This window comes from Engystomops pustulosus, chromosome 10 (genome assembly GCF_040894005.1).
Source record: "Engystomops pustulosus chromosome 10, aEngPut4.maternal, whole genome shotgun sequence".
In the NCBI taxonomy this organism is placed as follows: domain Eukaryota; kingdom Metazoa; phylum Chordata; class Amphibia; order Anura; family Leptodactylidae; genus Engystomops; species Engystomops pustulosus.
Window position 1 is genome coordinate 2,877,241 of NC_092420.1, and position 12,292 is coordinate 2,889,532.

Sequence of the window (12,292 nt, forward strand, 5' to 3'; positions counted from 1 at the left end):
AGGCCCTCCCCGTGCCCAGCCTCTCATACTCCAGAGAGCGCACCTTCACCAGGAGGGGAGAGGACAGACTAAGGGACACTAAGGAGAGAGGTCCTCCCTGTGCCCAGCCTCTCATACTGCAGAGAGCGCACCTTCACCAGGAGGGGAGAGGACAGACTAAGGGACACTAAGGAGAGAGGTCCTCCCTGTGCCCAGCCTCTCATACTCCAGAGAGCGCACCTTCACCAGGAGGGGAGAGGACAGACTAAGGGACACTAAGGAGAGAGGTCCTCCCTGTGCCCAGCCTCTCATACTCCAGAGAGCGCACCTTCACCAGGAGGGAGAGGACAGACTAAGGGACACTAAAGGAGAACCCCCTCCAAAGGAGAGAGGCCCTCCCCGTGCCCAGCCTCTCATACTCCAGAGAGCGCACCTTCACCAGGGGGGAGAGGACAGACTAAGGGACACTAAGGAGAGAGGTCCTCCCCGTGCCCAGCCTCTCATACTCCAGAGAGCGCACCTTCACCAGGGGGGAGAGGACAGACTAAGGGACACTAAGGAGAGAGGTCCTCCCTGTGCCAAGCCTCTCATACTCCAGAGAGCGCACCTTCACCAGGAGGGAGAGGACAGACTAAGGGACACTAAAGGAGAACCCCCTCCAAAGGAGAGAGGTCCTCCCCGTGCCCAGCCTCTCATACTCCAGAGAGCGCACCTGTACCAGGAGGGGAGAGGACAGACTAAGGGACACTAAGGAGAGAGGTCCTCCCTGTGCCCAGCCTCTCATACTCCAGAGAGCGCACCTTCACCAGGAGGGGAGAGGACAGACTAAGGGACACTAAGGAGAGAGGCCCTCCCCGTGCCCAGCCTCTCATACTCCAGAGAGCGCACCTTCACCAGGAGGGGAGAGGACAGACTAAGGGACACTAAGGAGAGAGGTCCTCCCTGTGCCAAGCCTCTCATACTCCAGAGAGCGCACCTTCACCAGGAGGGGAGAGGACAGACTAAGGGACACTAAGGAGAGAGGTCCTCCCCGTGCCCAGCCTCTCATACTCCAGAGAGCGCACCTTCACCAGGAGGGGAGAGGACAGACTAAGGGACACTAAGGAGAGAGGCCCTCCCCGTGCCCAGCCTCTCATACTCCAGAGAGCGCACCTTCACCAGGAGGGAGAGGACAGACTAAGGGACACTAAGGAGAGAGGTCCTCCCCGTGCCCAGCCTCTCATACTCCAGAGAGCGCACCTTCACCAGGAGGGGAGAGGACAGACTAAGGGACACTAAAGGAGAACCCCCTCCAAAGGAGAGAGGCCCTCCCCATGCCCAGCCTCTCATACTCCAGAGAGCGCACCTTCACCAGGGGGGAGAGGACAGACTAAGGGACACTAAGGAGAGAGGTCCTCCCCGTGCCCAGCCTCTCATACTCCAGAGAGCGCACCTTCACCAGGAGAGAGAGGACAGACTAAGGGACACTAAGGAGAGAGGTCCTCCCCGTGCCCAGCCTCTCATACTCCAGAGAGCGCACCTTCACCAGGGGGGAGAGGACAGACTAAGGGACACTAAGGAGAGAGGTCCTCCCCGTGCCCAGCCTCTCATACTCCAGAGAGCGCACCTTCACCAGGAGGGGAGAGGACAGACTAAGGGACACTAAAGGAGAACCCCCTCCAAAGGAGAGAGGTCCTCCCCGTGCCCAGCCTCTCATACTCCAGAGAGCGCACCTGCACCAGGAGGGGAGAGGACAGACTAAGGGACACTAAGGAGAGAGGTCATCCCCGTGCTCAGCCTCTCATACTCCAGAGAGCGCACCTTCACCAGGAGGGGAGAGGACAGACTAAGGGACACTAAGGAGAGAGGTCCTCCCTGTGCCCAGCCGCTCATACTCCAGAGAGCGCACCTTCACCAGGAGGGGAGAGGACAGACTAAGGGACACTAAGGAGAGAGGCCCTCCCCGTGCCCAGCCTCTCATACTCCAGAGAGCGCACCTTCACCAGGAGGGGAGAGGACAGACTAAGGGACACTAAGGAGAGAGGTCCTCCCTGTGCCCAGCCTCTCATACTCCAGAGAGCGCACCTTCACCAGGAGGGGAGAGGACAGACTAAGGGACACTAAGGAGAGAGGTCCTCCCTGTGCCCAGCCTCTCATACTCCAGAGAGCGCACCTTCACCAGGAGGGGAGAGGACAGACTAAGGGACACTAAAGGAGAACCCCCTCCAAAGGAGAGAGGCCCACCCCGTGCCCAGCCTCTCATACTCCAGAGAGCGCACCTTCACCAGGGGGGAGAGGACAGACTAAGGGACACTAAGGAGAGAGGTCCTCCCCGTGCCCAGCCTCTCATACTCCAGAGAGCGCACCTGCACCAGGAGGGGAGAGGACAGACTAAGGGACACTAAGGAGAGAGGTCATCCCCGTGCTCAGCCTCTCATACTCCAGAGAGCGCACCTTCACCAGGAGGGGAGAGGACAGACTAAGGGACACTAAGGAGAGAGGTCCTCTCCGTGCCCAGCCTCTCATACTCCAGAGAGCGCACCTTCACCAGTAGGGGAGAGGACAGACTAAGGGACACTAAGGAGAGAGGCCATCCCCGTGCCCAGCCTCTCATACTCCAGAGAGCGCACCTTCACCAGGAGGGAGAGGACAGACTAAGGGACACTAAGGAGAGAGGTCCTCCCCGTGCCAAGCCTCTCATACTCCAGAGAGCGCACCTTCACCAGGGGGGAGAGGACAGACTAAGGGACACTAAGGAGAGAGGTCCTCCCCGTGCCCAGCCTCTCATACTCCAGAGAGCGCACCTTCACCAGGAGGGAGAGGACAGACTAAGGGACACTAAGGAGAGAGGTCCTCTCCGTGCCCAGCCTCTCATACTCCAGAGAGCGCACCTTCACCAGGAGGGAGAGGACAGACTAAGGGACACTAAGGAGAGAGGTCCTCCCCGCGCCCAGCCTCTCATACTCCAGAGAGCGCACCTTCACCAGGAGGGGAGAGGAAAGACTAAGGGACACTAAAGGAGAACCCCCTCCAAAGGAGAGAGGCCCTCTCCGTGTCAAGCCTCTCATACTCCAGAGAGCGCACCTTCACCAGGAGGGAGAGGACAGACTAAGGGACACTAAGGAGAGAGGTCCTCCCCGTGCCCAGCCTCTCATACTCCAGAGAGCGCACCTTCACCAGGAGAGAGAGGACAGACTAAGGGACACTAAGGAGAGAGGCTCTCCCCGTGCCCAGCCCCTCATACTCCAAAGAGCGCACCTTTACCAGGGGGGAGAGGACAGATCAAGGGACACTAAGGAGAGAGGCCCTCCCCGTGCCCAGCCTCTCATACTCCAGAGAGCGCACCTTCACCAGGGGGGAGAGGACAGACTAAGGGACACTAAGGAGAGAGGTCCTCCCTGTGCCCAGCCTCTCATACTCCAGAGAGCGCACCTGCACCAGGAGGGGAGAGGACAGACTAAGGGACACTAAAGGAGAACCCCCTCCAAAGGAGAGAGGCCCTCCCCGTGCCCAGCCTCTCATACTCCAGAGAGCGCACCTTCACCAGGGGGGAGAGGACAGACTAAGGGACACTAAGGAGAGAGGTCCTCCCCGTGCCCAGCCTCTCATACTCCAGAGAGCGCACCTGCACCAGGAGGGGAGAGGACAGACTAAGGGACACTAAAGGAGAACCCCCTCCAAAGGAGAGAGGCCCTCCCCATGCCCAGCCTCTCATACTCCAGAGAGCGCACCTTCACCAGGGGGGAGAGGACAGACTAAGGGACACTAAGGAGAGAGGTCCTCCCCGTGCCCAGCCTCTCATACTCCAGAGAGCGCACCTTCACCAGGAGGGGAGAGGACAGACTAAGGGACACTAAAGGAGAACCCCCTCCAAAGGAGAGAGGCCCTCCCCATGCCCAGCCTCTCATACTCCAGAGAGCGCACCTTCACCAGGGGGGAGAGGACAGACTAAGGGACACTAAGGAGAGAGGTCCTCCCCGTGCCCAGCCTCTCATACTCCAGAGAGCGCACCTTCACCAGGAGAGAGAGGACAGACTAAGGGACACTAAGGAGAGAGGTCCTCCCCGTGCCCAGCCTCTCATACTCCAGAGAGCGCACCTTCACCAGGAGGGAGAGGACAGACTAAGGGACACTAAGGAGAGAGGTCATCCCCGTGCTCAGCCTCTCATACTCCAGAGAGCGCACCTTCACCAGGAGGGGAGAGGACAGACTAAGGGACACTAAGGAGAGAGGTCCTCCCTGTGCCCAGCCTCTCATACTCCAGAGAGCGCACCTTCACCAGGAGGGGAGAGGACAGACTAAGGGACACTAAGGAGAGAGGCCCTCCCCGTGCCCAGCCTCTCATACTCCAGAGAGCGCACCTTCACCAGGAGGGTAGAGGACAGACTAAGGGACACTAAGGAGAGAGGTCCTCCCTGTGCCCAGCCTCTCATACTCCAGAGAGCGCACCTTCACCAGGAGGGGAGAGGACAGACTAAGGGACACTAAGGAGAGAGGTCCTCCCCGTGCCCAGCCTCTCATACTCCAGAGAGCGCACCTGTACCAGGAGGGGAGAGGACAGACTAAGGGACACTAAGGAGAGAGGTCCTCCCTGTGTCCAGCCTCTCATACTCCAGAGAGCGCACCTGCACCAGGAGGGGAGAGGACAGACTAAGGGACACTAAAGGAGAACCCCCTCCAAAGGAGAGAGGCCCTCCCCGTGCCCAGCCTCTCATACTCCAGAGAGCGCACCTTCACCAGGGGGGAGAGGACAGACTAAGGGACACTAAGGAGAGAGGCCCTCCCCGTGCCCAGCCTCTCATACTCCAGAGAGCGCACCTTCACCAGGAGGGGAGAGGACAGACTAAGGGACACTAAGGAGAGAGGTCCTCCCTGTGCCAAGCCTCTCATACTCCAGAGAGCGCACCTTCACCAGGAGGGAGAGGACAGACTAAGGGACACTAAGGAGAGAGGTCCTCCCCGTGCCCAGCCTCTCATACTCCAGAGAGCGCACCTTCACCAGGAGGGGAGAGGACAGACTAAGGGACACTAAAGGAGAACCCCCTCCAAAGGAGAGAGGTCCTCCCCGTGCCCAGCCTCTCATACTCCAGAGAGCGCACCTGCACCAGGAGGGGAGAGGACAGACTAAGGGACACTAAGGAGAGAGGTCATCCCCGTGCTCAGCCTCTCATACTCCAGAGAGCGCACCTTCACCAGGAGGGGAGAGGACAGACTAAGGGACACTAAGGAGAGAGGTCCTCCCTGTGCCCAGCCTCTCATACTCCAGAGAGCGCACCTTCACCAGGAGGGGAGAGGACAGACTAAGGGACACTAAGGAGAGAGGCCCTCCCCGTGCCCAGCCTCTCATACTCCAGAGAGCGCACCTTCACCAGGAGGGTAGAGGACAGACTAAGGGACACTAAGGAGAGAGGTCCTCCCTGTGCCCAGCCTCTCATACTCCAGAGAGCGCACCTTCACCAGGAGGGGAGAGGACAGACTAAGGGACACTAAGGAGAGAGGTCCTCCCTGTGCCCAGCCTCTCATACTCCAGAGAGCGCACCTTCACCAGGAGGGGAGAGGACAGACTAAGGGACACTAAGGAGAGAGGTCCTCCCCGTGCCCAGCCTCTCATACTCCAGAGAGCGCACCTGTACCAGGAGGGGAGAGGACAGACTAAGGGACACTAAGGAGAGAGGTCCTCCCTGTGCCCAGCCTCTCATACTCCAGAGAGCGCACCTTCACCAGGAGGGGAGAGGACAGACTAAGGGACACTAAGGAGAGAGGTCCTCCCCGTGCCCAGCCTCTCATACTCCAGAGAGCGCACCTGCACCAGGAGGGGAGAGGACAGACTAAGGGACACTAAGGAGAGAGGTCATCCCCGTGCTCAGCCTCTCATACTCCAGAGAGCGCACCTTCACCAGGAGGGGAGAGGACAGACTAAGGGACACTAAGGAGAGAGGCCCTCCCCGTGCCCAGCCTCTCATACTCCAGAGAGCGCACCTTCACCAGGAGGGGAGAGGACAGACTAAGGGACACTAAGGAGAGAGGTCCTCTCTGTGCCAAGCCTCTCATACTCCAGAGAGCGCACCTTCACCAGGAGGGGAGAGGACAGACTAAGGGACACTAAGGAGAGAGGTCCTCCCCGTGCCCAGCCTCTCATACTCCAGAGAGCGCACCTTCACCAGGAGGGGAGAGGACAGACTAAGGGACACTAAGGAGAGAGACCCTCCCCGTGCCCAGCCTCTCATACTCCAGAGAGCGCACCTTCACCAGGAGGGGAGAGGACAGACTAAGGGACACTAAAGGAGAACCCCCTCCAAAGGAGAGAGGCCCTCCCCGTGCCCAGCCTCTCATACTCCAGAGAGCGCACCTTCACCAGGGGGGAGAGGACAGACTAAGGGACACTAAGGAGAGAGGTCCTCCCCGTGCCCAGCCTCTCATACTCCAGAGAGCGCACCTGCACCAGGAGGGGAGAGGACAGACTAAGGGACACTAAGGAGAGAGGTCATCCCCGTGCTCAGCTTCTCATACTCCAGAGAGCGCACCTTCACCAGGAGGGGAGAGGACAGACTAAGGGACACTAAGGAGAGAGGTCATCCCCGTGCCCAGCCTCTCATACTCCAGAGAGCGCACCTTCACCAGGAGGGAGAGGACAGACTAAGGGACACTAAGGAGAGAGGCCCTCCCCGTGCCCAGCCTCTCATACTCCAGAGAGCGCACCTTCACCAGGGGGGAGAGGACAGACTAAGGGACACTAAGGAGAGAAGCCCTCCCCGTGCCCAGCCCCTCATACTCCAGAGAGCGCACCTTCACCAGGTCACCAAGAATGTTCCTAACCACCTCATCCACCGGGAGGATTTTACGCTGCGTCGATACTAAACACCGTGCGTTCCACGTGTGGTACCTGACCACTAGACTTACTAGGAATAACGTGCAGCGGTCCCGGCCACCCAGGCCTCTGAATGCTCCATAGGCCCACTCCGCATAGGAGAGAGCGGCCAACCCGGGCCAATGGATGGAAGCGCCCACCCGGTTGTACACCTCTGTGTTAAAGGGGCACTGAAGCAGGAAGTGGTCCATGCTCTCCAGCAGGCCACCGCACTCCTCCCGGGGACAACCCCTTTCCTCAGAGCTCCTACACTTCAGATTGTCCCTCACACACAGCTTTCCATGGAAGCAGCGCCAAGTCACGTCCCAAAACTTCAAGGGGATCCGGATAGAATTCAATAAACTCATACCCACCCCAAGATCCCGACTTGGGCAATCCCTGAGGGCCAGAGGCTTCTGGAAATGGGTCAACAGAACCCTTTTGTCAAGGAGTTTCCTCGACATGGTCCTGATCTCCCACATTCCCAGACCCCACCGGCGAATCACCTTCAGAACCGGGGTAGCGTAAGCCGGAAGATGCCCATGTGGTGTACGGAGATCCTTCACTTGTCCTCCTGTCTCCCATTCCTGGAAGAAAGGCCGAAACCATCCCCTGCAGGAGTATACCCACGGAGGAGCCCTCTCTTTCCAGAGGTTTGCTACATTGATCTTGGTCCCAGAAGCCTCTGAGTAGCGGTCAACCACTGACATCACCCATTGCGCCTCCCCTCGCGAGGACATGAAAACAGTGACATCATCGGCATACGCTACCACCCTTAGAGTGGCTTCCGGTGCTGCCCGGTCCATCCCGACTCCCACTAACAGCCCACGATCAACCCTCCTAAGGAATGGGTCAATCGCGAACACGTACAGTAGTGTTCTCAGAGGACAACCCTGGCGAACACCAGACCCGACCTCAAAAGAGCGGCCAATCCAACCGTTCACAAGCGGGAAACTCTCTGCCCCTGCGTACAAAACCTTAAGCCAATTGACAAACTCCCCCGGCAGGCCATACCTCAGAAGGACAGACCAGAGGTACTCGTGGTTAACCCGATCAAACGCTTTTGCCTGATCCAAGGACAGCAAGTACCCCTTCCAGTTACCAGCCCTGCCCTGCTCCACTGCCTCCCGGACACAAAGCACAGCACTAAGTCAAGAGGGGAACCAAGGCGTCCTTAAAGGTCTTATAGAACTCAGATGTTAAGCCATCCGGACCTGGCGATTTCTTGAGGGCGAGCCCTTCAATCGCCCGGCTGACTTCCTCTTCACTGATCATCTCTGTCAAAACATCAAGAGAGGGGTCTACTCCTGGCTCAGGGACAGTTTCAGCCAGGAAAGCCGACATCACATCCCGATCTAGATCCTTCCTGCCCAAGAGGTGTGAGTAGAAGGATCTGACGACCTCCAGGATCCCTGATCTGGACCTTTTCAGGGACCCCGTACTGTCAACCAGTCCTGTGACAACTTTACCACTCACTGACATCTTGCAGTTCCTGTAAGGGTCGGGCGAGCGGTACTTCCTGTAATCCCTCTCAAAAACCAAAGATGCGTGTCTATCGTACACATCTTCAGCAAGGATTTCACTCTGGAGATGTCCTCACGACTACCTCCAGTCGAGACGAGATGCTCGAGTTTCCTCCTCAGGCCCTGATACAGGCGGTACCTGTCCAGGCTCCTGAGGCTCGAGAGCTGGCGGGAGAATCTCGCCGCCCTTTTCTTGAGCATCTCCCACCACTCTGACTTACTGCTACAAAGGCCCAGCAATGGTACCTGGCTCTGAAGAAAGTCCTCAAAGGATTGTCTGATCTCTGCTTCTTCCAGGAGAGACGAATTGAGCTTCCAATAGCCTCTTCCCATCCGGGGGGTCTCTGTAACATTCAGAGAAAACAAAATTAGACAGTGCTCGGAGAACTCCACCTCAACAATGGACACTGCTGAAGAAATGGCTTCCTCCTTTAAATAAAACCTGTCTATTCTAGACCTGCAGCTACCCCTATAATAGGTGAACCCCGCGTGGCCTGGGGTGTGCCGGATGTGGACATCCACCAGGCGAGCCTCACTAGCTATGCTATTAAGAGCGACGCTATCATAAGTCAGCTTGTCTCTGGAACCTCCCATATCCTGGGACCTCGTGACAGCATTGAAGTCCCCTCCAAAGACCACCTGCCGACTTGTAAAAAGGTAGGGCTTGATCCTCATAAAGAGACACTTCCTGTCCCACTTGGACTGGGGACCATAGATGTTAATAAGACGACGTTCTTGTCCCTTCATGAGGACATCCAGGATCAGGCACCTCCCCATTTCTAACTCAATAACTCGTCTGCATTCTACCGGTGCGGTAAAAAGGACCGCCACTCCGCCATACGGCTCGGCCGCAAGAGACCAATAGGAAGGCCCGTGTCTCCATTCCCTCTTAGCTCCACTGCCCACACAATGCGCACTTCTGCACGGTGCAGTTTGTGCTGAAATGTGTGGGGTCACCGCTTCGGCTGACCCTGGTAGAAGATCTGGATGCAATCCCTCCCCAGGAAGGCTGATGAAGGGATGTGGGCGACTGAGTTACCTGAAACCTTTAACTTCATCATAAAGGTCCAGGCCCCTGACCAGATACCAAACTCGTCACGATTTTTCCTTGGCGTCTCTAATACTTCACCATATTGCCCAAGCCAAGTCATGATGTCATAGCAAGGAAGTGATTCATTACGGGTAAGAACGGGCACTTTCTTGACCTGATTTTGGCGAGACACCGCCTGAACAGCAAAGTCTCGCCAACCGGGCATGTTCTTTTTCAGCTCATAATTCCCCCAGAAGAGCTCAAGTCCCTCCGGGCGAACAAAACTGACATCGAACTCAGATGTGCCATAGGGATGAATCAAGGCAAAGATGTCTATTGCCTTGAAGCCCATCTCTAGGAGGAGCTCAACCACCTTAGTTCTAGGTGGACACGCATCACTGCCCCGCCACCTAAGACGGACCACATTCCTACGGGCGCCACCTGGCCCGGCTGTCGGGAGGGACCATGCAGTTTCCCCCCCTCTATTTTCTCGGAAGGCTCCAAGGCCGTGCCTCTCTATCCAGAAGGACAGATCAACCTCTCCACCCTCTACAGTGATTGATCTTTCCCCTTTTCTCAGAGCCTCCAGAAGACGCTGCTGCAAAATATTGCCCCTAGGGCCCGAAGACGAGGAGGATGCGAAATCTCCCCCAGCAGTGACACTGGCATAACTTCTGCCACCGCTGGGGGCACAACAGGGCCAGATCCCACCATACCCCCACTCATAACAGCCCCCTTAATACATCCTGCATTACTCCAGAGCACTCACTATTCTGCTCTCTCTTCTCTTCTTCCTGCAGGTAAATAGAGATATAGTATCAGGACTGAAGTACGTGCAGCACACATACCGGACGGGGGTGAAAGGTAAGTGAATATTTCTGGGGTTCGGTTCTGAGGGGGAGCACTGGGACAATACTGAGTCTGTGTAATACGGCTTCAGTCTGGAGCTGTACAGCAGCTGAGGGTCTTATTTCCTTATATTTGGCCTGGATAACTATCACTGGTGAGGTTTTGTAACAATGTGTCCTGATCTTTTCTCTCACATTTCTTCCATCCAGTCGCTAAAGCCACGTTCATGGTGGGCAGCTACGGCCCCCGGCCAGAAGAGCACGAGTTCCTGACTCCCATAGAAGAGGCTCCGAAGGGCATGCTGGCGCGGGGCACCTACCACAACAAGTCCTTCTTCACCGACGACGACAACCACAACCACCTGACCTGGGAGTGGAACCTGTCCATACGCAAGGAGTGGAGCGAATGAGGCGCCAGCTCCATGGGAAACCATCAGCAGGGATGAGCGGAGCCTATTACACTGCCTGTGGCCGCCGCCATGATCAGCCCAGTACATACAGAGCACCCCCTAGTGGTGGCCATCACCATGATCATCCCGGTGCATAGAGATCGCCCCCTAGTGGTGGCCACCACCATGATCAGCCCAGTGCATACAGAGCGCCCCCTAGTGGTGGCCACCACCACGATCAGCCCGGTGCATAGAGATCGCCCCCTAGTGGTGGCCACCACCATGATCAGCCCAGCCCATAGAGATCGCCCCCTAGTGGTGGCCACAGGCGGCTGACGTGGAATCCCCTCATTTGTGCTGCTGTTTCTTACAATATAAATTGTAGCAGGAGACCCCCTTAAATATCGCCTGCAATTGTCTAGTCCCCCTCCCCAGCTTCTGTGTACCCCGCCCCGTACCTATAGGGGAGCCGGCACCTTCTCTGGGGTGTTTGGTGGTCAGTGAAACACATGATTGTGCTTAGAGCGCCACCCAGTGGAGGCCCCAGAGACTGATGCAATGATGAGTTACAATGTATTAGTGGCTTCTTCTACAATATACAATGTATCCTGCCTCCTGTGTATACATTCCGAGGGGGTGGGGCTGGAGGGTAACATATATATATATACTTCTTATATACCTGTGCAAGCGCTGAGAAGGATGTGCAAAGTCATCAGAAAAATGGTGCAAGGTCAATAGTATAAGTGGGCCATACTTATATATATATATACACACAATGGTGACATCACACACACATATATATACATATATACACTCCCCGGCCACTTTATTAGGTACACCTGTCCAACTGCTCTTTAACACTTAATTTCTAATCAGCCAATCACATGGCGGCAACTCAGTGCATTTAGGCATGTAGACATGGTCAAGACAATCTCCTGCAGTTCAAACCGAGCATCAGTATGGGGAAGAAAGGTGATTTGTGGCCTTTGAACGTGGCATGGTTGTTGGGGCCAGAAGGGCTGGTCTGAGTATTTCAGAAACTGCTGATCTACTGGGATTTTCACGCACAACCATCTCTAGGGTTTACAGAGAATGGTCCGAAAAAGAAAAAACATCCAGTGAGCGGCAGTTCTGTGGGCGGAAATGCCTTGTTGATGCCAGAGGTCAGAGGAGAATGGGCAGACTGGTTCGAGCTGATAGAAAGGCAACAGTGACTCAAATCGCCACCCGTTACAACCAAGGTAGGCAGAAGAGCATCTCTGAACGCACAGTACGTCCAACTGTGAGGCAGATGGGCTACAGCAGCAGAAGACCACACCGGGTGCCACTCCTTTCAGCTAAGAACAGGAAACTGAGGCTACAATTTGCACAAGCTCATCGAAATTGGACAGTAGAAGATGGAAAAACGTTGCCTGGTCTGATGAGTCTCGATTTCTGCTGCGACATTCGGATGGTAGGGTCAGAATTTGGCGTCAACAACATGAAAGCATGGATCCATCCTGCCTTGTATCAGCGGGTCAGGCTGGTGGTGGTGGTGTCATGGATCCATCCTGCCTTGTATCAGCGGGTCAGGCTGGTGGTGGTGGTGTCATGGATCCATCCTGCCTTGTATCAGCGGGTCAGGCTGGTGGTGCTGGTGTCATGGATCCATCCTGCCTTGTATCAGCGGGTCAGGCTGGTGCTGGTGGTGTCATGGA

At 56.6% G+C, this 12,292-nt stretch overlaps 1 protein-coding gene across 1 annotated transcript in view; it reads left to right on the top strand.

Annotated features, from left to right (window-relative positions):
• Nucleotides 1-11,207, top strand: part of ARHGDIB (Rho GDP dissociation inhibitor beta) — a 38,555-nt gene extending 27,348 nt beyond the window's left edge. Inside the window, exons 5-6 of the mRNA XM_072127597.1 lie at nucleotides 10,159-10,222; nucleotides 10,417-11,207. Of these exons, the coding sequence (XP_071983698.1) occupies nucleotides 10,159-10,222; nucleotides 10,417-10,616 (264 nt within the window). The 3' untranslated portion in view covers nucleotides 10,617-11,207. The remainder of the gene's footprint in view (nucleotides 1-10,158; nucleotides 10,223-10,416) is intronic.
• The last annotated feature ends 1,085 nt before the right edge of the window (nucleotides 11,208-12,292 follow it).